The 22,577-nt window shown below is 41.9% G+C and overlaps 1 protein-coding gene across 3 annotated transcripts in view; it reads left to right on the plus strand.

Moving 5' to 3' along the window:
* LEF1 (lymphoid enhancer binding factor 1) overlaps nucleotides 1-22,577 on the plus strand; it is a 254,533-nt gene that overhangs the window by 141,950 nt on the left and 90,006 nt on the right. For all 3 annotated transcript variants that reach the window (XM_033956318.1, XM_033956309.1, XM_033956325.1), the window contains exons 4-5: nucleotides 11,768-11,900; nucleotides 22,120-22,210. In XM_033956318.1, coding sequence (XP_033812209.1) covers nucleotides 11,768-11,900; nucleotides 22,120-22,210 — 224 coding nt within the window. The remainder of the gene's footprint in view (nucleotides 1-11,767; nucleotides 11,901-22,119; nucleotides 22,211-22,577) is intronic.

The raw sequence follows: 22,577 nt of genomic DNA on the forward strand, positions 1-22,577 counted from the left end.
CAATACCACTCCCAAATCTAGAGAAGCATTGAAAAGGTCAGAAATGGAGCCACAAGAACTTCCCTAAGTTCCTGTAGTATCGTTCAGATGTACACCAGCTGGCCCCATCGCTTTGTCCACCTTCAGTTTAGCTAGCTCCTCATGAACACAATCCTTTGAAAATCGATCAGGGTCTACCACACTCTAGCAGGGACCCAGGGTTCGGCAAAAGCCAGGATCAGCTGACAAGCAGGAAACACACCGTCTACCAGCAAATCATACTGACGGTAGACGGTGTGTATCTTGCTTGTCAGCTGATCCCAGCTTGTGTCGAACCCTGGGTCCCTGCTCGAGTCATGCTTAGTTTACGGGTGAAGTTGTGATGTTGGTGAGCCTTGCAAATACAGCTCTTGAAGACGCCAGGTGGCAAAACACAGTCTTGTGTTGAGCTGAATGCTTTATGAATTGAAGAACAGGACCATCATGAGGACAGAGAGGCCTGACGATTGTGTTTAAGAAACTGTGATTTTCATGTGCAACTCTCAGTTTGATGCCTCTCTGACTAGATGATCATGGACTTATGAACTCATGAACTAACCAAGATCAAGTTTTGGATAAAAGTAATCACAATGACTGTAGTATGTGTGTGAAAGTTGGGAAGTGAGTGTGAGTGTGAGTGTGAGTGATGGGGATTAGGTTCACTGACTAAATTATTCTGATATTTATTAATAAATTAAATATTGGTAAGTTGTAAAAGTACTGTAATGAAATGAACTGTGGGAGATAAGATTAAAATTGAATTGATTTAGATAATACTAGTTTGTATTAAATATTTAATAGCTGGTTTTAAGAATTTGAGTTATCCAATAGGCAGTTATTTAATTAACTAGAAAAAACCCCAAGCTTAGGCTTTATGCATATTCATTAGGGATATCTTGAAAACCCGACTAGCTGGGGGTCCCCCAGGACAGGGTTGGGAACCACTGAGTTACAGAATAGAGGCGTTAATTCTCTTACGCTCTCAACAGCACGTTAGCATCAATTAAAACTTAACACCAATTATTGGGATTTGGCAATTAGTTATATTACGTGCATGCCCAATTGTGCACTTAAATTTGGGCGCCATTTATAGAATTCGGAGGTTTGTCTGTGCTCTCTCTCTCACCGCCGTGTTCATATCTGGAGGAGCAATTTTATAAATGACTTTCTGTGCATGAAGCACAGCTCTGCCTGTGGAAATTCTTTTAATAAACTAACCCCAAAACAGTCAGAGTGCTTATGGATTTGAACAGTTCGTAGTAAGCACTGCTTTCTCTAACCATCTTGCCAAAGCATAAAACAAGGCCAAGGCTTAAATTAAAATCCCCAGGTTCTTATCTTCTTCCCACAGGAAAGCAAATCTGTGTTGAAAACCGTAAAATTAACAGGCGAGCAAGGAAAGCATTAATTTGGCAGGGCTTCATGGAAACGGATTGTGAGATCCGTGACTGGAGGGTCAGGTCAAATATTAATAAGATCCTCTCTGCAAATGCAGGTTCCGTACGGTGGTGATGTTAAAAAGGAGGAACACGACAACAGACGGAGGAAAGCAGTGGGCTATTCACTGAGCACAACCCACTTCCAGCTGTTTGTTCTTTGTGGTGGTGTCAGACTATTCATATCATAAATTATATCCCTTTTGCTCCAGGCTGGCCTAGGATGCTGTAGAAGGAGATTTAGATTTAGCTCTCATCTCCCTCCCCCCACCAACCCCCCCCTTTCCTTTTTTCATTAGTAGTTTTAGGCAAGTTACATTCCTGTATAGTAGGCATTGAGCTGGCGTTAATTCTAGAAGCGTAGCGCACGGTAATTTCCTGCGTGCGCTAAAAACGCTAGCGCACCATAGTAAAAGGAGCCCTAAAAGTTAGGCGCCTATGTGAGCGCTTAAGCGCGCTTAAGAGCAGCGATTCTGCAACAAAGCGCCTAACACATAGCCGCGCCCATGCCTAACGTGCAAAGTACCTATTTTTTTGAAGGCTGCCTAAATTTTTAGAGGCGCCTTGTTGCGGAATCGTGCTTTCTTGAGAGGTGCCTAAGTTTCAATTATTGCTGATTAAAAAGCTTAATTGAGCTTGTTAATCAATTTAGATAGGCGCCTATCTAGTTGTGCGCCTCCGACACAGGTGCCTAACATTAGGCGCTGGTTACAGAATTTGGGCCTAAATGCTCCGATGATTCCTTTGAGCATCAGAGCAGCATCGGAGCATTTGGTTAGTTAGTTAGAAGGATCAGTTGTATTTTTTTTCTATTTAATAGTGGCTGTGCAACTGCCTCTATCAAAATTTCTGGAAAAGATCTAGAATTCTAGGTTGAAGAGAGGCACTTTTTATAACCCTATCTCAAAAAAGATATAGCAGAACTAGAAAACGTAAGAGAATGGATTAAAAATGATAATAGGTGTTAGAATGAGTATGCTACGTGGAAAAGCTAAAGAGGTTAGGTCTTTTCAGCTTGGAGTACAGGTGGCTGAGAGGAGATATGATAGAGGTCTTTAAAATCCCGAGCGGGTGAATAAGAAACATTTGTGTGCCCTTTCAAACAGTACTAAGATTAGGGAACAATCCATGAAGCTTTTAAAAATTAATTGGAGGAAGTAGATTTGGAGGTTCTCTTATATTTCCATGATTCTCCGACATACTCTAGGCTCCCTCTGGAAGGCAGGGGAAGGGAAGAACATATTTAAATACATGTTCGTATTTGTAGCTACGGTTACAGCTACAGTTAGATCATTTATATTCTGCTATTGCCAGCAATTAGTTCATAGCAGATTGCATATTAAGAGGCAAGATTAATAGATCCAGAATATAATACAAAATTGACAAGAAGGAGAGAAAAAAACCAATATCCCATGATTTACTTCTAAGATTAAACTTCTTAACTTAAACAAAAAAGTTTTGAACACATTTTTAAACATATACATCAAATTTGAATTGGTCAAAGTTGACCAAACTGATGCAGCCTTATAAGGGATGAAATCGGTAAAGTAATCTTTTAGATATAATTCCTTTTGAACTAGGAAACTGCAATGCCAGTGTGTTACATACATTATAATGATGACTAATCAATGATCTACAGATTAAATTATTTATCTACTGCGGAATCAATCCGTGTAGCATTTTAAACAGTAGTCAACATAATCTGTATATCGTGACCTTAGAATTACATGGTTCTAGCTGACAAAACATCGCAATGCTGTTGGCTCGCAGTTAGAACCTTGTAATCAATTTTTTAGCCCGTCCTCCCAAAAGAGCTCAGAACGGGCTACAAATCAGGTACTCAAGCATTTTCTTTACCTGTCCCAGTGGGCTCACAGTCTATCTAATGTACCTGAGGCATGGTAGGATTAAGTGACTTGCCCAGGGTTACAAGGAGCACTGTGGGGTTTGAACCCATAACCTCAGGGTGCTGAGACTTTAGCTCTAACCACTACATCTTACTCTCCATATAAATACTGCACAATTAATACATATATTCTCATATTATCAAATAAGAGCAGATTCAAATGACAAACCCCATAATTAATTTCCCTCAGTATCCTTATGTTTAAGATCCTGAAAATCTGACTGGCTTTAGGGTCCCTGCGGAAGGTTTGGAAAACCCTGGTCTAATGGAAAGCTGCTGCTTGTGCACATCTAAGAGTGGCATCTGAGAAAGGCGCTCCTATGGGAGCTCTGACTTGCCTCCAGATTTCTTGTGTCATATGGCGTGCCCCTTTAGGTTGAGAATGGGCAATAAGAAAGGGAAAACCAGGTCCTGTTCCTATGCAACTGACTCCCCCCTCCCCCACACCCTCCATCAGAAAATGCTGAAGCAGTTCAGAGCCCCATCAGCAGCTGAACTTGCATTACCTTTTGCTCTGTCACTGGCAACAGTATGGACAGGGCCTCTTTGAGTCCTATTGAGAGGGCAATTCCTCATTCAGCAATCTGCAAGATTCACTGCAGGAGAGGAACAGGGTGCAGGCGGTTCTGTAGTGCCTGATTTGTTGGAGGGTCTCACTGCAGTGTCATCCTCCCCTATATCTAATAATTCCGTTGGATAATAAGTCTGCTTCAATCTTTCAAAAGACTGATTTGGCATAGTCGCTATTGGGGATTCAAGGCTGATGCCGGAGAGACTTCTATGGTTTGTGTCCGGCAAATGCTAAAGACTGAAAGAAGATTAGCTAAATCCAGCATGGGGGAACTGAGGTTGAAGTAAGTCAAACTTCTACAGTCTATGTCCTGCAAATGGCAAAAGACAAGTAAAGCTTCAGCAACTCATTGTGCTAGTTCATTTTGTTGTCACATACTGTGCTGTGCATTTCAAGAAGGAGGGGAAGACATCTAGATTGGTAAGTTGAATACTGTCAGCAGCACATGGAGTTTCTGTTAAAACCAAATATCAGCCTTATCATGTTTAGCTGCCTATATTTTTGGCTTGGTGGAGAATTGACAACGAGCATTTAATCATGGATGACTGGGGCACACACAGAATGCTCTTTCTACCATTATTTACTATGATAGGTAGAACAGCTCCTTCAATTACAACAAACTGTAAGTGAAAGAACTTTTGTTAAAAGGAGAGCCTTGCTGAACTTGCTATGAGGGACATTTCAAGACCAGCTGTAGTGACTCTTGAGTCACTCTGGAATGCATTAAATAATTTTCCCAAGAAGTCTGGTGAAGAATTAAGTCTTGTTTCTGGGACACTCATGAAACAATCCCTGGTGACAGTTGAACATACCATTAGGCTTGATGCCTTGGAGGAGAAAGTTGGAACCTTGCAAGAACCTAGGACATAGTATGGTTAAAGATAAGCTGTCTTTGCATTGGAAGATTAAATATTTGGAGAATCACCTAAGAGGGGGGTGCCACCAGTTTGGGGGTCGGATGTTCTGGGGGGTTTCTGGTTGGAGGGAGTGGATATCCCTCCAGCTGGGGGATTTCACGGATGGGGGGGACACTGCCACAGCCGCTCAAATGATTGCAGCAAGGGGATTCCCTTGCTGTGATCAGTTGATGGCAATGCAATTCTCTAACCGGCATCTGTAACATGGGACCAGTTAGAGAATCGGAGCGGTTAGGCATCTGTCCATTAGGGCAGGCTCGATTCTGTAAAGGACGCCAGTCTGCAATTCTTAGCTGCTTCTTAGGTGGCTGCTGAGACCGACATCCTATACAGAATTTCCCCCCAAAGTGTCCCCTAAAGGCCTCTGTGGTGGCTGCCTCACATAATCCCTAGTTAAATATCTCTCCTCCACTTGGGTGGAATACAGAAAGGGTGGCATAGCAAAGCACTGGAAGAGCAGCTGGGGATAAGAGAAACAAAAATACAAAACAAAAGTGGAACTTTTTAGCCCATGTGTGTGTTCAAGGCCTGCTAGTATTCCCCCTCTTGGAAATAGGGCTTGTACATCCCCACCAATTCATACATAGACTTCCTGAGTGTGTCCATGTGTTGAAAGGCCCCGTGATTTCATATTGTTTTAATGCTACTGCCATAGGCCTGGAAAGATGCAGTGGTGGTAGGAGTTGGAAGCAGAGGATCCAACTTTTCAAAATTATGGAGAGTGCTAAACCCAATGAGTCAAGGAGTATGTACAATATTAATAGGGACCCATCCAGTTCTACCCATCTCCGCCCATTTATGCCCCAGTCCCACCCTAGCCCCACCCCTCGCTGCCTGCTCTCATTGAAAAGCCATCCGGACACGTTCAGGGAAATCCAGACGTCTGGTAATCCTAAATATTGGGGATACTCAAGCAGCCACAGAGTTGGCTCCTATGGTTGGAAGGGAGATGCTAGATTGTGAAGAGGGAAAGGGGGGTATAAGGAGAAGAGAAGGGAGATACTGGATTGAGATGGAAGAGGGAGTGGGGCAGTTTTAGATAAAAGGGAAGTAGCAAGGAAGAGGAGGAGATGCTAGGCATGGGGGATAGAGAAAGAGGGGAATGCAGACCATGAGGAATGGAGAGATATGAGATGCCAGATTAAAGAGGGTAGAATAGATGTTGAACATGGGGAGGTGGTAAAGAGAGGAGATGCTAGACATGGGTGGGATGAACAGAAAGAGAGAGGAGTGTAGAAAGATTTATGGATGACTAATCAGTTACATAAACAAATATGTGCCTGTTAGTTTTCTAGGGGAAACCATAATCTCCTTACCCAAGGTTCGTTATTTTGCCAGTTTATACTAAGAAGCATAGAGACCCAGGCTATGAAAATACTTTATTATGAAAATAGAAAAATATAATTCATAAGCCAGCTGCAATAACTAATTATTGTTCACATAATATCCGAATACATATATGAAACTCAGTACATAATTATCACACCACACTTGTTAGATAAATGAGTAAAACTAATTCTTACACTCTATATAATTCCTTATAATAATAATTCCAGAATAGCAGCAACTAAAAATATAGCTTATCACCCCGAGTAACTTTACATCTCCTTATCCCGAACCACAATAGAATTCTTTTATCTAACCCCAGCTGATAAGATAGATAAGTTCCTTATTCTCACCATCCAATTAGGTCAGGTGAAAGGGAAGACATCTTCTACTCAGCACTGAAGATAAGAATTCTTTTGGTATAGGACAAGAGTCCGTTAGTCACTGGAACAGCTGTAAATTAGGTTGGCAGCAAAGGTTTCCTTTATGTGATGGAATCCAGATCTGTTTAAATGTCTGGTTCTCACTCTCAGGCAGAGAGTCACAAGAGGTAACTTTCCAGGTCTTAATTATTATAGAAGATGTGCAGAAAACACCTATGATAAGATGCAAGCTCCCTCACATCCTAACACAGACTAAATTAATAATTAGGCAATTCCACTTGGATTTCACTTGGATCTCGTCAGATGACTTCTCAGGACCAATCCAGAAACATAACTTAGATGAATAGCCTTTCTGTATAGAATCTCGTACAGGCTGAAACAGAGGCGCCTTCGTTAGATAAGACCAGCACAGAGCCATAACTCCCCCAAGATTCACACAGGCTGAGCATGTAGACATAGCTGGATGTCCTTGACTAGAATACAGTTCTGGTACATACCCAGAATGCATCAGGCATCATAACAGCAAAGATGTTTTCTTCTTTCTCTTCTTGCATTCATGGTTCATGCTGGAAAGATTTATTGCAGACAATGGTTCAGGCTTGATGATGTCAGAGAGGCCTAACCTTCAGGTGCAAATAAGGAAACACCCCTACAGGAGGTTCTAGACACAGGGAACAGGGATAGAAAAGGTAAATTGTGCCATACAAACCTGACTGAATTTTTTGATTGGGTGACCAGAGAGCTGGATCGAGGACATATGCTAGATGTAATTTACTTAGATTTCAGCAAAGCCTTTGATTCAGTTCCTCATAGGAGGCTGTTGAACAAACTTGAAGGGCTGAAGTTAGGACCCAAAGTGGTGAACTGGATTAGAAACTGGCTGTCGGACAGACGCCAAAGGGTGATGGTTAATGGAAGTCGCTCGGAGGAAGGAAAGGTGAGTAGTGGAGTCCCTCAGGGTTCAGTGCTGGGGCCGATCCTGTTCAATATGTTTGTGAGTGACATTGCTGAAGGGTTAGAAGGAAAAGTGTGTCTTTTTGCAGATGATACCAAGATTTGCAACAGAGTAGACACCGAAGAGGGAGTGGAAAATATGAAAAAGGATCTGCAAAAGTTAGAGGAATGGTCTACTGCCTGGCAACTAAAATTAAATGCAAAGAAATGCAGAGTAATGTATTTGGGGATTAATAATCAGAAGGAACCGTATATGCTGGGAGGTGAGAAGCTGATACGCACGGACAGGGAGAGGGACCTTGGGGTGATAGTGTCTGAAGATCTAAAGGCGAAAAAACAGTGTGACAAGGCAGTGGCTGCTGCCAGAAGGATGCTGGCTGTATAAAGAGAGGCATAGCCAGTAGAAGAAAGAAGGTGTTGATGCCCCTGTACAGGTCATTGGTAAGGCCCCACTTGGAGTATTGTGTTCAGTTTTGGAGACCATATCTGGTGAAGGACATAAGAAGACTTGAAGCAGTCCAGAGGAGAGCAACGAAAATGATAGGAGGCTTGCGCCAGAAGACGTATGAGGAGAGACTGGAAGCCCTGAATATGTATACCCTAGAGGAAAGGAGAGACAGGGGAGATATGATTCAGATGTTCAAATACTTGAAGGGTATTAACATAGAACAAAATCTTTTCCAGAGAAAGGAAAATGGTAAAACCAGGGGACATAATTTGAGGTTGAGGGGTGGTAGATTCAAAGGCAATGTTAGGAAATTCTACTTTACGGAGAGGGTGGTGGATGCCTGGAATGCGCTCCCGAGAGAGGTGGTGGAGAGTAAGGTTGTGGCTGAGTTCAAGGAAGGTGGGATGAACACAGAGGATCTAGAATCAGAAAATAATATTAAAAATTGAACTAAGGCCAGTTCTGGGCAGACTTGCACGGTTTGTGTCTGTATATGGCCGTTTGGTGGAGGATGGGCTGGGGAGGACTTCAATGACTGGGAGGGTGTAGATGGGCTGGAGTAGGTTTTAACGGAGATTTTGGCAGTTGGAACCCAAGCACAGTACCGGGTAGAGCTTTGGATTCTTGCTCAGAAATAGCTAAGAAGAAAAAATTTTAAAAAAATTTAAATTGAATCAGGTTGGGCAGACTGGATGGACCATTCGGGTCTTTATCTGCCGTCATCTACTATGATACTATGTTTAAGAAATGCTCGATGAGGGGGTGAGAAAGGCTTGGGATCCATTAGTGAAGTTAATTGCTTTGGTTTATAAGGAGTTACTCTCCTGAGCCTGTTATACATTTTTAGGTATGTATTTTGACAATTTATAATGTTAAATCTATATGTTTGAGTTAGTTAATTATATAATTTATCATTTGTTTTGTTTTATTATGTTGTACAATTTTATATACCCTTGATGGAGGTTATATACCAGAACATCATCATGTCTGGTTTTTATGTTTATTTTTGAATTGGATATCGATGAAAGGATTTTGTTAACATTGGACTGTTGCACTGGTTATTATTTTTGTTGGACTGCTGCACTATTCCCTGGTCCCTTTGCCAATTTTTGTCTCTCTACTTGGTCTATCTATTTTTAGTTTGTGGTCACTTAGTCTGTACTCCGAGCTACATAAATTTCACTGCAACATTTTTGCAATTTTTAAAAAATTATATTGCCTGGGAGCTCAAGTTGTAGCCTTTCTTTTCTGGGGGCAACCGCCTGGCCTGTGTTCTGAGTGAAAGGATTCCCCTATTCCCTGACTGAAGCTGGGGAGGGGGGTGGGTCCCTTTGGAGGAGCAGCATCTCATTCCTTGCCTCTGGCAGTAGATTGCCCTGAGAGACCCCAGGTAGAGTGTTGCATCAGAGGAATCTCTGGATGGAATTGGCGTACTTTGATCATAGCAGAGAGAGAGAGAGAAGCCAAGCCTGCGTCTTTGAAGTGGAACCCCCTCTCCTTACTTGGCCTAGGGCTAGCCCTGATGGTGTGTCTCTTCATGTAGCTGTTTGTGCACTGACAATCAGATAAGGTGATATTTTTTAATAACATCTTTCATCTTTTACATTTTTTCTTATACATATTTTAGACAAGAGATAAAAGATACACAATCACAGAGAAAAAGGCTATAGTTGTGCTTATGACAATGTGATGCTTATTACGTCTCCTGAACGTCCTGAGGCTGCTGTTAGTAGAATAGCAGTAGAGAAATCATTCTGTGATATAAAGAGTAGATGCTTGAACTTTGTTTTCGGGGAGGACTAGATGTTAGGGCAAAACATTTTGGGGGGTTTTAACCTGTTTCCTGATTTTCTGATATTTTTTTTTTATTCATTGCACACATTCAATTAAATTTTTTTAAAAATTGTAATGTGTTAAAACTTTTTAATGCACACTGTTTAACTTTGCATACATTAATTCATAGGTTGAAGTACATTAGCTCAAACTAACCCGGCCGGCCGGCCGCTGCGGTAACAACTCGGACGCTCATAGGAATTCTATGAGCGTCAGAGCTGCTACCATGGTGGCCGGCACTAAAAACGCCAGCGCAGCTTTGTAAAGGAGGGGGTAAATGTTTTGAGCCATACTAATGAACCAAATGTGCATTAATGCAGAGGTTCTCAACACACGGTTTGCATACTGCTGGCAAGGGATACGTGGTGCCAACATGTCTCTTACCCTCCCACACCACTGTTGTCTCCCTTACCCTGATGCTCTCTCTATTCTAACTTGCCTGCACAGCTGGCAGCCTTAGCACATCGATTCCCTGTGGCAGCCTTGGGGCATTTGCAAGCCAGGCCCGCCTCCGATGATGCAACTTCCTCAGAGACAGGCCCAATGTAGCAAACGCTCCAATGCTGCCACAGGAAATCGCTGTGTTAATGCTGATGGCTGTGCAGCCAAGTTATAATAAACAGAGATGCTGCTATTAGTCAGGTGGGTGGAGGGAAAGGGAGAGGAAGTGCTGCAATTGCAGTAGACTCTCAGTTAACCGGCACCCAGGGGGATTGATAGAGGACAGATAAATATAGTTTCTGGTTGCTTGTGAGTTACTATTAATAATAATAAGCCGAACTAATACTATACCATACCATAAACTGTTCCAGACAAACTATCGGACACATGGTAGGCAAAGCATGGACATACTTAGTTAGGTGTGGCATGCCAAGTTTACACTTATATTTCTGCCAGAAATTGATTTTATTTTCATTTTTATTTAAAGTATTACAGTATTTAGATTTTTTTTTTCTGGTTGCTTGAGAGTTTTGATTCATTGAGTTCCTGTTAACAGAGAGTCTACTCTAGTTAACAGGTGGGGGAAGGGAGAGGAGGAGGTGCTGTTTGCTAGTCAGGTGGGAGAAGGGTTGGCTCAGGGGTAACATGATAGAGGTCTATAAAAATAATGAGTGGGATGGAATGGGTAGATGTGAATCACTTGTTCACTCTTTCCAAAAATACTAGGATTAGGGGACGCGATGAAGCTACTAAGTAGTAGATTTAAAACAAACCAGAGAAAATATTTCTTTACACAACATGTAATTAAACTCTGCAATTTATTGCTGGAAAATATTTTGAAATCAGTTAGCTTAGCAGGGTTTAAAAAAGGTTTGTATAATTTCCTGAAAGAGAAGTCCATAAGCCATTATTGAGATGGCTTGGGGAAATCCACTGCTTATTCCCAGGATAATCAGCATAAAATCTGTTTTACTACTTAAGATCTAGCTAGATACTTGGGACCTAGGTTGGCCACTGTTGGAAACAGGATACTGGGCTTGATGGACCTTCGGTCTATTCCAGTATGGTAATTCCTAGGTTCTTAAGGGAGAGGGTGTTGCTGCTACTAGTTGGTGGGCAGAGGTGCTGCTGCACTTGGGTGGGGGGGGGGGGGGTGAGAGAGATGCTGCTGGACTTGGGGGCAGAGGAGGGAATTCTGCTGGGAATTCTTTATAGAAGTCCTGCTATAAAATTACCTTCCATGAAAATTAAACTGCTTCATTTTTGTGCAAGGATAGGACAGACACATGCGACCAGTTTTGATTTTGGGACCCTTTTTGTTTTTTTTAGTATGCTGCTCACCTCCCCTTAGAGGGCATGCAACCCTCACTTAGGGCCACTTCCCAGAACCAGATGCTTGTTGCTGTCATTTTGCATGTAATACAGCAACACTTTACAACTTATATGGCTGTTTGGTCTAAAGAAAGAAAGAAAGTGAAAGTTGAGCTGAGATTGTAAATTTCTGTTTTTCTAATTCTCTCTCTTTTTTTTCTAGTCAAACAGAGTGCCAGTGGTGCAGCCGTCACACGCAATTCACCCCCTTACGCCACTCATCACGTATAGTGATGAACACTTTGCACCAGGGTCGCACCCCTCTCATATCCCATCCGATATGTGCACAAAGCAAGGTAAGGGTTCACCTTTCAGATGACAGATTGTGTCTGCATTGGCACTGCCTTCTGTGCAGAGTACATGCCTGAAAGACCCATGGCTCTGCCAAATTTGCAGCAAAACTACTATGGCATACTATAGGGGGATCAGGTCATCATGGAGGGGAGGGAGGAGGGCTACTAGACCACCACGGGCAAGTTCTTTGTTCAGAGAAGGAGGGAGGGAGGCTGATGCTAAGCATCTGGGGCAGGGTGGTTGGGTTTGTGAGAGAGGCTCCTCTCAACCAACCCTTTTCTATGCTACCCTGGCAAAACTTTCCCGCATTAGCCTCACTTTCAAAACTTTTTTTTAAATTTGTTTTGTATAGTGCAGGCTAGCTTATTGTTTATTAATTTGCTATGCCACTTTTTTTTTTTTTTTTTTTGCATATGAGACAAAGCGGTTTACCAAAAAATACAATTAAAAATCTTAGAAATGGAACACCATAGTCCTAAACAGGAAAGTAGAGGCTTTCACACATAGAGAACAACACATACCCATGCCGAAACCTCTGATTCCCACTTCAACTGCAGGTTGCCACAGCAGTAAAAATTTTGCAATGCTAATTCAAATAAATGTTTTCAATGAGGTCTTAAATGATTTAAGGGAGTTCCAAAGTTCAGGAACCAGAAAACAAAATGCACCAGTCCTCGTTGACTCCCAACAAGCTTTGGACGGAGGTGGTAAAATTAACCTATGTAAGGAAACTCATTTACAAACTAGGGAAATATGATCACGTCAACTCCAATTCTGAAAGATGCCCACTGGCTTCCTGTGGCCCACCGAATCACATATAAAATTATTCTCTTGACCTTTAAAATAAAATCCTCTCATTTGCCTTCATTTCTACATAAACTTCTCATCCCCCAATGTTCATCTCGTACTCTGAGATCCACAAATCAAAATCTTCTTCTGATTCCCTCTATTAAAAATTTTTATTACACACGGAAAATAAATTTCTCTGTTACTGCTCCAACACTATGGAATTCTTTACCACAACCTCTTCGTGACGAACAACAACTGGATAAATTTAAGATAGGCCTAAAGACTTTTCTATTCCGTGATGCATTTATTTCAGTTTAGTATCTATTTCTCAGCTATTTTTAATTATTCACTTCAAAAAATTATTTCAAAGACTTTTCCCCACCCAAATGTTTTTTTCCCATCCCCTCTTTCTCCCTTTTCTCTCAACATTGTAACTTTACCCTACCATAAACCTCTTCCCTCACAATCAAGTTTGTCTAGTCTATGTATTAATATACACTGTCTGTACCTCTAAATATTGAATATATTAACTCCTCTTCCTTTTTTTATATTTTTATTGTAATGTACACCGGCCAGATATTTATTTGATGGTCGGTATATTAAAACCTAATAAACTTGAAACTTGAAACTTGAAAAAAAATATGAAGAGGGGTATAGGGTAATATTAAAGATGAGAATTAAAGCTGTCGGTAAACTGAGCCAATCTTTCTCCTTTAAATTGACTGAAATTTGGAATGGATTGCCATTTACTATAAGGGGTCTAGGCTCTTTCTAACCAATTTGCAAAACTCTGAAAAAATCTCTATTTGCAAATCATTCTTATTGAGTTTCTTAGGACTTTTTCTTCTTATAGCCTTTTTCATCTTATCCCTTTTTATGTATTTTTATTCTTAATTACTGCTAACCAAGTCGAGCTCCTGTTTTAATGACCCAGTTTATAAATCCAAATTTTAGTTTAGTTTAGAGATATGCAGGATTTTGTTTTGGGTTTTTTTTTTTAACTTTATTTAGTTTTTAATGCCAACAAAAAGTACAAAACAATTTATATACAAATAATGATAATCAATCAAGCACTTATAATCAATCAGTATCTATACAAAAGATAAAAATTCCATTCCCCATCCATCATTACCATCAGGAATAATACCAAAACAAAAGATATACCCCCCTCCCGCTCCCACCCCCCTGGATGTGTGGGTGAAAAACAACAGAAAATAAAGATAAAGATAAAGGACAACTATAGCAAATCTACAAAAGACGTCAATGAATCCCAAACTAATTTGAATATCTTATTATGCCCCAGTATGTCAGCATTCATTTTCTCATATTTATAAAATTATTATTACAATGCATTTTGTGTGTCAGGATTAAGATTTTAAATTTAATTTTAAACTCAATTGGAAGCCAGTGTTGTTTTCTAATTAGAGGTGTTACATTGTCCCGAGCCTGACAGCAGCCTCGCCATAATGTTTTGAAGAGTTTGTACTCCTTTTAAATTGTATCTAATAATTACTAATAATGCCAATACAGCACAATAACCGTAAAGTGAACTAATGTAAGCTTAGATAAAAGTCTGAAGGGAACTTGCATTTAATAGTCTCAAATTGCTCTTATCTTTTGTAAGAAGAAATCTGTGAAGAAAAGGAGAGTACGGAATCCAGGATGAGGCTTAAATATTTCAATGAAGTTACCAGAGTAATCATTTGGTTAAAAAAAAAAAGACTGATGTCAGGGACAGATTGTGAACCCGTAATCCAAGATGCATCTGTTTTCTCCGGATTTTGTACTAAATGATGATCTCGTAGCCAGTTTACCACTTCCTGAAGACGCCTATAATGGGAACAGATCGATAGCTTCTTTGTTAGCATAGTGAATGAGCAGAAAGTCATCTGCATAGGAATGGGAACTAATTCCCTAAGTTTGGATTTTACACTAAGAAACCCAAAATGAAAGAATGGGGAAATAGTAACTATTAGAAATTCTTTCAACATAGACTAGCTGAACAGATATATAACGGGTAGACAAGATACATTCAAAAAACACCCTAAAAAGACAAAGGGGTCCTTTTATCAAGGCGCGATAAGGGGTTTAACGCGCGGAATACCGCACGTTAAACCGCCTGCCGCGCTAGTCACTAACGCCTCCATTGACGAGGCGTTAGTTTTTTTAGCTTGCCGCGGGGGTTAGCGCGTGATGAAATGTCCGAAGCGCTAACCCCTGTAGCGCGCCTTGATATAAGGACCCCAAAATAACAATAAGAATGTATATTTTAACGTGAATAGAGAGTCCTCAGTTTTCAGAACTCTCAAGGGGTCATACCCTGCACATAAGAGTTGTTCTTTCTCATTAACCCATATGTGGGTTATTTGCTGCGAAACATCCCAGAACTTCTCTGGTGCACAAATAGTGAAAAAATCAAAATACTGTCCTAATGAGTGAACAAGTTAATATATCGATGATTTTCTCTCATGATATCCAGTTAAAAAATCATTGTGACAGTCCAAATGCTTTACCATCGATACAATCAACGATTGAACAACTGTCTACTTATCTTCTATGTATGATTGTTAATCCGCCATCCCAGTAGCATGCCAAATTGAAATGGCTCAACAGAGCTCCATTTCAGAGGTCTCTCCTTCCTCGGGAGCATGAGCACTACTTTCTGCTGGCATTAGAAACATAGAGAGAGAGGAAGAGATAATGGTTACTGTGGATGGGCAGACTAGATGGGCCATTTGACTTTTATCTGCCATTATGTTTCTGAGAGATTCCACGTGCCTATCCCAGGCCCTCTTGAATTCAGACAGTCTCTGTTTCCACCACCTCTTCCGGGAGACTGTTCCACGCATCACTACCCTTTCCTTAAAAAAGTATTTCCTCAGATTACTGCGTAGCCTATCACCTCTTAACTTCATCCTATGCCCTCTCATTGCAGAGTTTCTTTTCAAATGAAAGAGACTCGACTCATGCACATTTATATTACGTAGGTATTTAAATGACTATCATATCTTCCCTCTCCCGCCTTTCCTCCAAAGTACAAAGATTAAGATCTTTAAGTCTGTCCCCATACGCCTTATCACAAAGACCACACACCATTTTAGTAGCCTTCCTCTGGACCGACTCCATCTTTTTAATATTTGTACACAATATTCTAAATGCGATCTCACCAGAGTCTTATACAGAGCCATCAATACCTCCTTTTTCCTACTGGCCATACCTCTCCCTATGCAACCTAATATCCTTCTAGCTTTCACCATCACCTTTTCAACCTGTTTGGCCACCTTAAGATCATCACATACAATCACACCCAAGTCCTGCTCTTCCGTCATGCACATAAGTACAAAATGAAAAAATGGTTTGTATTAGGAAGGGCCAAAGGCCCTGACTGGCTACAAAAGGCAATTTTTCACCAATCAGGGCCTTTGGCCCTTCCCACTGCATCCGAAGATGCTTTAGGAGGGGGAAGCCACATCATTGCAGCATGCAGCCCTGTAGGTAGGAGGGCGTGAGCTTCCCTCCTGATTTGCTCTTCTGAAGCTAGGGGGGTTCCGGGTATAAGGAAGGGGGGCCCAGGAATGTTGGGGGATGTGGGAGGAGGCAGGGATATCAGGGAGATGTCAGGATGTGAGGGGGGAGGTACAGGATTTCAGGGGGATGTCTGGTGGAGGGGTGAAGGACTCTGTGGCTCAGCTGATCCTGGCAGGGGGAATCCCCATCAGCTGAGCCACGACGAATCCCCAAAACCAGCTCAACTGAGGGGGATTCCTCTGCCACAATTGCATGATCGGATGATGGGTTTTGGAGGGGGGGGTCATAACCATTGGGGGAGTAAGTGGGGGGTCATGCCTTAAATCCTCCAATGGTCTTGTCAGTTTGGGCACCTTTGTGGAACTTAGATGCAATTCAAGCAGGTCTAACTGCTGGCATCTAAGTTTTCTTTAGGAAAGTTTTGATTATGGCTGGGGTACGTCCATATTGAAGCCTGCCCAGAACACACCTCCCAAAATGCCCCTTTGCTCTCTGGATGCACAGCAGCTTATAAATGCTGCTGCACATTCAGAAAGTTGGTTTTGATTATCGGCACTTAGACGTACCTGCTATTAGGACGTCCATGTGCCGACTTAGGCTGGTTTTTGGATGTTTTAAACTTATGATTATGAGCCCCATAGTGTCCAGCTTTCGCATCCATAACTGACCACTGAGAAAATGAGTGCTTGGACAAGTCTGATCTTCTTCAGGGCATACCCTGAAGAAAGCTACAGCATGGTGGCTGTTACGTCGGTTTCTACCTTTCAAAGATGCAGCGAGACCCGGAAACCTGCAACGAGCACAATGCCATCTGCAGAAATCCTGAGAGAACAAGTCTGATCATTTGGAGTGTTATCTCCTTGCCTTTGAATATTTGTCGAGAGTCTTCATTGAAGAGTGACCAAGTCCTATTTTGCGGAGTATTTCCTCCCTCCTAGTTGCTTCTTTGTTTACAAAAGAGCCCAGGAGATTGAAATCCTTTACAACTTTTATTCTATCACCTTCAAACTCAAAATCTTTATCATTTTCCATATTCATGATCTTCATCTTATGTTCCGTTCTAATCCCATGTTATGACGTTCAGCATTGACTTTTCTTAGTAGATGTCTTCTTGGTTGCTAGTGATGAGCGTTCTATCATCTGCATATAACGCAGGTTGTTTATATTTTGGCCACCAACTTTGAAATCAACACTCTTCTTCCAAATTTTCTGTTCTGAAGATGATTTCACCATACAGGTTGAACAGATAAGGTGACAAGATGCACACTTGCCTGACGCTATATTTTATTGAAACCAATCAGTGTTGCATGTAGTCACACAAAACGTTTTCTGTATCGGCCCCTGAGTGTTGAGAGCAGCAGGCAGTGGAGAAGTTCTAGCAGGAAGGCCGTAGTATCTAAGATAACTAAGAGGCAATGGGTGAGGGCACACAGCAGTTAGATTTAACGTACCCATATGCACTGTGCACCATAGAAACAGAGAACATGATGGCAGATAAAGGCCAAATGGCCCATCCAGTCTGCCCATCCACAGTAACCATTATCTCTTCTTCTCACTAAGGGCTCCTTTTACAAAGGTGTGCTAGCATTTTTAGCGCACACACCGGATTAGCGCGCGCTACCCAAAAAACTACCGCCTGTTCAAGAGGAGCCGGTAGCGGCTTGTGCACGGGGCATTTTAGCCCTAACGCACCTTTGTAAAAGGATCCCTAAGAGATCCCACATGCCTATCTCGCACTTTCTTGAATTCAGACACAAGTGTCTGTCTCCACCACCTCTTCCGGGAGACTGCTTCATGCATCTACCACCCTTTCTGTCAAAAAGTATTTCCTTAGAATAGTGTTTCTCAACTTCTTCAAGCTAAGTAATAATAATAATAACTTTATTTTTGTATACCGCAATACCACAAAACAGTTCAGAGCGGTTTACAGGTTAAGAGACTGTACATTTACAGCGAAGTTACAGCATATCAGAAAACAGTTCAGAGCAATTTATGCAATGCAGGTGCAGAGAATTAGTTAACAATTGTATGGTGTAAACCAGTGACAATTACAAAATGATCCAGTAACTGTTGCATGGGGGTGCCATCCGGGGATGAAGGGGAGGAAGGGTAGGGAGGGGGGCGAGGTTGGGATTATTAGTTTGGTAGGGAGGGCGGGGTTTAGAGGAATTAATCAAAGAGGTATGATTTGAGAGATTTCCTGAAGGATTGATAAGTTGGGGCAAGAGAGATGAGAGTGGACAAGCAGTACCCCCTAAGTCTAACAAATATCACTCGAATACCCCCGCCCAAGCTCCGCCCCTGACTCCCACCCCCATAATAATAGTACTAATTGTAATGCAATTTCTTCTATCCATTTTTTCATATACACACAATATAATCTTATTAATGCATAATGGTAACTACAAAATTTTTTAAAAAGATACAAATTACATTGTATGCAGAGAAAATCTTAATTATCATTTATATTCTTTTTTTTTTTTTTTTTAAAGAGGTCAAGGCAGATGACTTTAAAATATGCAATGTCACCTCAGTAACAACTATAGAAAAATAGACAAATATAGTGCAAAATATAGACAGCAGATATAAATTCTCAAAACGGACACATTTTGATCACTAAACTAAAAATAGAATAATTTTTCCTACCTTTGTTGTCTGGTGATTTCATGAGTCTCTGGTGGCACTTCCTTCTGACTGTGCATCCAACATTTATTTATGCCTACTGCACCCTTCCTCTCCTCCAGTCTTCATTCCCCCTCCATGAGTCCAACTGTTTACTGTCTGCCCTCTCCCCCTTCCCCTGAGTGTGACATTTCTTTTTCCCTTCTTTCTGCCTGCCCCATCCATTTCTCCCTCTCTCCATGAGTCCAACACTCTCTGCCTCCTGCACGCTTTCTCTTTCTTTTTATCCTCGCCCCTTCCCTCAAGTATGACATCCCTCCTTCCCATCCCCCAGTCCTTCTCTCCCCAACCTCACGCACATGTTCTCTTCCCATGCCCCATTTCTCACTCTCCTTCACACCATGTCCATTTTTCCCTCTCTCGTCACATTCACTCATCCTGTAACAATGTTTGTTCCTTCCTTCCTTCCTTCCTTCCCTCCCCCCATTCCCACTCACAACTAATATGCTCTCTCCCCATGCACCATCTCACCCTCCCCTCCTGGGTACAGCACCTTTCCTTTCCCTCCCCTTCTTCAAGTCCAGTAGCACCTCTTCGCCCTTCTTCTTTCCCTCCCCCTTGTCCAGCAGCACCTCTCCTTCTCCCCATGTCCAGCAGTACCCCTTCTCCCTGTCAAGCAGTACCTCTTAATTCCCTAGTGGCAGCTCACTGCATGCTTTTAACTTCTCCATGCAGCTGCCACTAGCATTAGTTTAGCCGCGGTACGATCAGGCAGCCTCAGGGCCTTTGCTAGACCGGCCCGCCTCTGATAATGCAACTTCCTCTTTCGTTGGAGGCGGTCTGACCTAGCAAAGGCCCCGAGGCTGCCTAATGGGACCATGGCTAAACTATTGCTAGTGGCAGCTGCGTGGGGAAGTTAAAAGCACGCAGTGAGCTGCCACTAGGTAGAGGAAAGGTACTGCTGAGCCGGCAATTCCATCAGGCAGCCTCGGGGCCTTTGATAGTCTGGCTCACCTCCATTGATGCAACTTCCTCTTTCGTAGAAGGCAGGCTGGCCTAGCAAAGGTCACATAGTGAGCTGCTGCTGCTGTTCGGGGAGGGAGGGAGGCTGTGGAGAGAATACAAGGAAGGCGGGAGATATGCGACGGCAGGAGGAAGGGAGTCATACAGCGCCGGCGCTGCATAGATGCAATGGAAGAAGGAAGTTGAGAGACATACAGTACCAGCACCACGTACCCCCTACAAGTGGTTCGCGTACCATGTGTTGAGAAACACTAGTCTAAATGATGCCCTGAATGTCTTCAAAAAGGTTTCATTATCACTGCAAGAAGTCCTATGGCTGCCCTAATCCAGCCTACTCCCCCCCCCCCTTAAGATTTAAATGTACTGGAGGGAAAAAACATGTAACATAGTAACATAGTAGATGACGGCAGATAAAGACCCGAATGGTCCATCCAGTCTGCCCAACCTGATTCAATTTAAATTTTTTTTTTTTTTCTTCTTAGCTATTTCTGGGCGAGAATCCAAAGCTTTACCCGGTACTGTGCTTGGGTTCCAACTGCCGAAATCTCTGTTAAGACTTACTCCAGCCCATCTACACCCTCCCAGCCATTGAAGTCCTCCCCTGCCCATCCTCCTCCAAACGGCCATGCACAGACACAGACCGTACAAGTCTGCCCAGTAACTGGCCTAGTTCAATCTTTAATATTATTTTCTGATTCTAAATCTTCTGTGTTCATCCCACGCTTCTTTGAACTCAGTCACAGTTTTACTCTCCACCACCTCTCTCGGGAGCGCATACCAGGCATCCACCACCCTCTCCGTAAAGTAGAATTTCCTAACATTGCCCCTGAATCTACCACCCCTCAACCTCAAATTATGTCCTCTGGTTTTACCATTTTCCTTTCTCTGGAAAAGATTTTGTTCTACGTTAATACCCTTTAAGTATTTGAACGTCTGAATCATATCTCCCCTGTCTCTCCTTTCCTGTAAAATGACTGTTTCAAAAAAATGACACATGAATGTTTATGCCATTTTTTGGATGTCTTTCTGTTTTGAAAATGGGCCCCATTGAGTCTGTTTTATTTATTTTATTTTTTTATACCAAATCTGAATCCCCAGAGAAGGACTGAAAAATTGGTATGGATAGGACACCAAACACACAGTTATTGAGGGGTGTATCTCCACTGTCCATTTAACTCCTTTTTTTTTTTTTAATTTCACTTCGCTGTATTTATAAACTTACCTTCCCCCTCTTCCCTTTTGTTTCATATTATTGTGAACTTGTCCAGTATTTTTAACATCTGATAAGATATTTCTTTTAATTTGACTTTTTCATTTTATTTTTTTGTAATCTCATTTCATTGTACACCGTTTAGACACTTGTTTAATAAACGGTATGTCAAAAATAAAGAAACTTGACAGAGATGCACACAGTGATCGCATACATTTCTCCCTTGGGAAAGTAGGCTAAAAAGTAAGAGCTCCTTTTACTAAGCTGTATTGGGGCTTTAACACACGGAATAGTGCGCGTGCTAGACCTTGACACCAGCATTGAGCTGGGGTTAGTTTTTCTGCGTAATGCGCAGTAATTTCCTGCGTGCGCTAAAAACGCTAGCGCACCTTAGTAAAAGGAGCCCTAAGTATTTCTAGTCTCTCTTCCTTTTCCTTTCATTTGGGGGGTTGTTTACTAACAGCACTCATTAACATGGTTAATGTGCATTATTTACTCCAGGGCCTATGGCATAATATGGGCCCAGTGGTCAATGGCGCATATTAACAGTGTAAGTTTGCATTAATTGTTAGTGAATGATCCTGTTAGATAGCAAGTTGTTTTCTCTGGGGATTTTCTTTTCAGTTTTTCACTCGTCTGAGCCCCTCATCCTGCTTCTTCCATGAAAGCTCTTTATAGTCTTAGGCAGATCACTGTATTAAGTTTGATTATTGTTTTAAAAATGTATGTACGGTTATGTATTTTGGTTATGCATTATGTATTATTAGCATATATTTGTTAAAAAATTTATACATTTTGCTTCATTGTAAACCGCATTGGATGGTCCTTTGCGTTGCCAAAAAGCGGAATACAAATGCCAGATTAGATTAGATATTCATTTAAAGTTATGGTGGCATCGTCTACATTTGTGCCTGAACACACAGCTCCACTGCATATTTACATAACTTTAAATGGATAACTGATGCGTTTAAAATTATGCTTTAGACATTATCTGTGCAATGAAAAATAGTCTAATTATTTTGTTTGATTGTTTTGGGGTTTTGTGGCAGGTATGTCCAGACATCCCTCTGCACCAGACATGCCAACTTTTTACCCTCTTTCTCCGGGTGGGGTGGGACAGATCACCCCTCCTCTTGGCTGGTAAGAATCCTCCTATAACTGTTTAGATATCTTGTTTATGTGTGAACCTCAGCATGCTGATGTTATGGAAAAAAATCCTAGCCGCTGGGAATATGCAATAACATCTGGAGCTGGAAGGACCCATTTGCCTGCCCACATCCAACCCCCCTCCCCCACCCCATCCTTCCTCCCTTCCCACCTTTACAAAATACTGGACACAAAATTAGTGGAAAATATAGGCCGCAGCCATCATCCGAGCTACCATAAAACAGTCTTTTCCTTTAAATTCTCCAATTCCCTACCATCCTCAGCTAGGACCTGGGGGTGGCATGACCTCCATGCCCCTTAACATACCATTCCCTAACGCTCGCTCCCCAGAGCTCACATC

Source organism: Geotrypetes seraphini, chromosome 1 (assembly GCF_902459505.1).
Source record: "Geotrypetes seraphini chromosome 1, aGeoSer1.1, whole genome shotgun sequence".
NCBI classification, from domain to species: domain Eukaryota; kingdom Metazoa; phylum Chordata; class Amphibia; order Gymnophiona; family Dermophiidae; genus Geotrypetes; species Geotrypetes seraphini.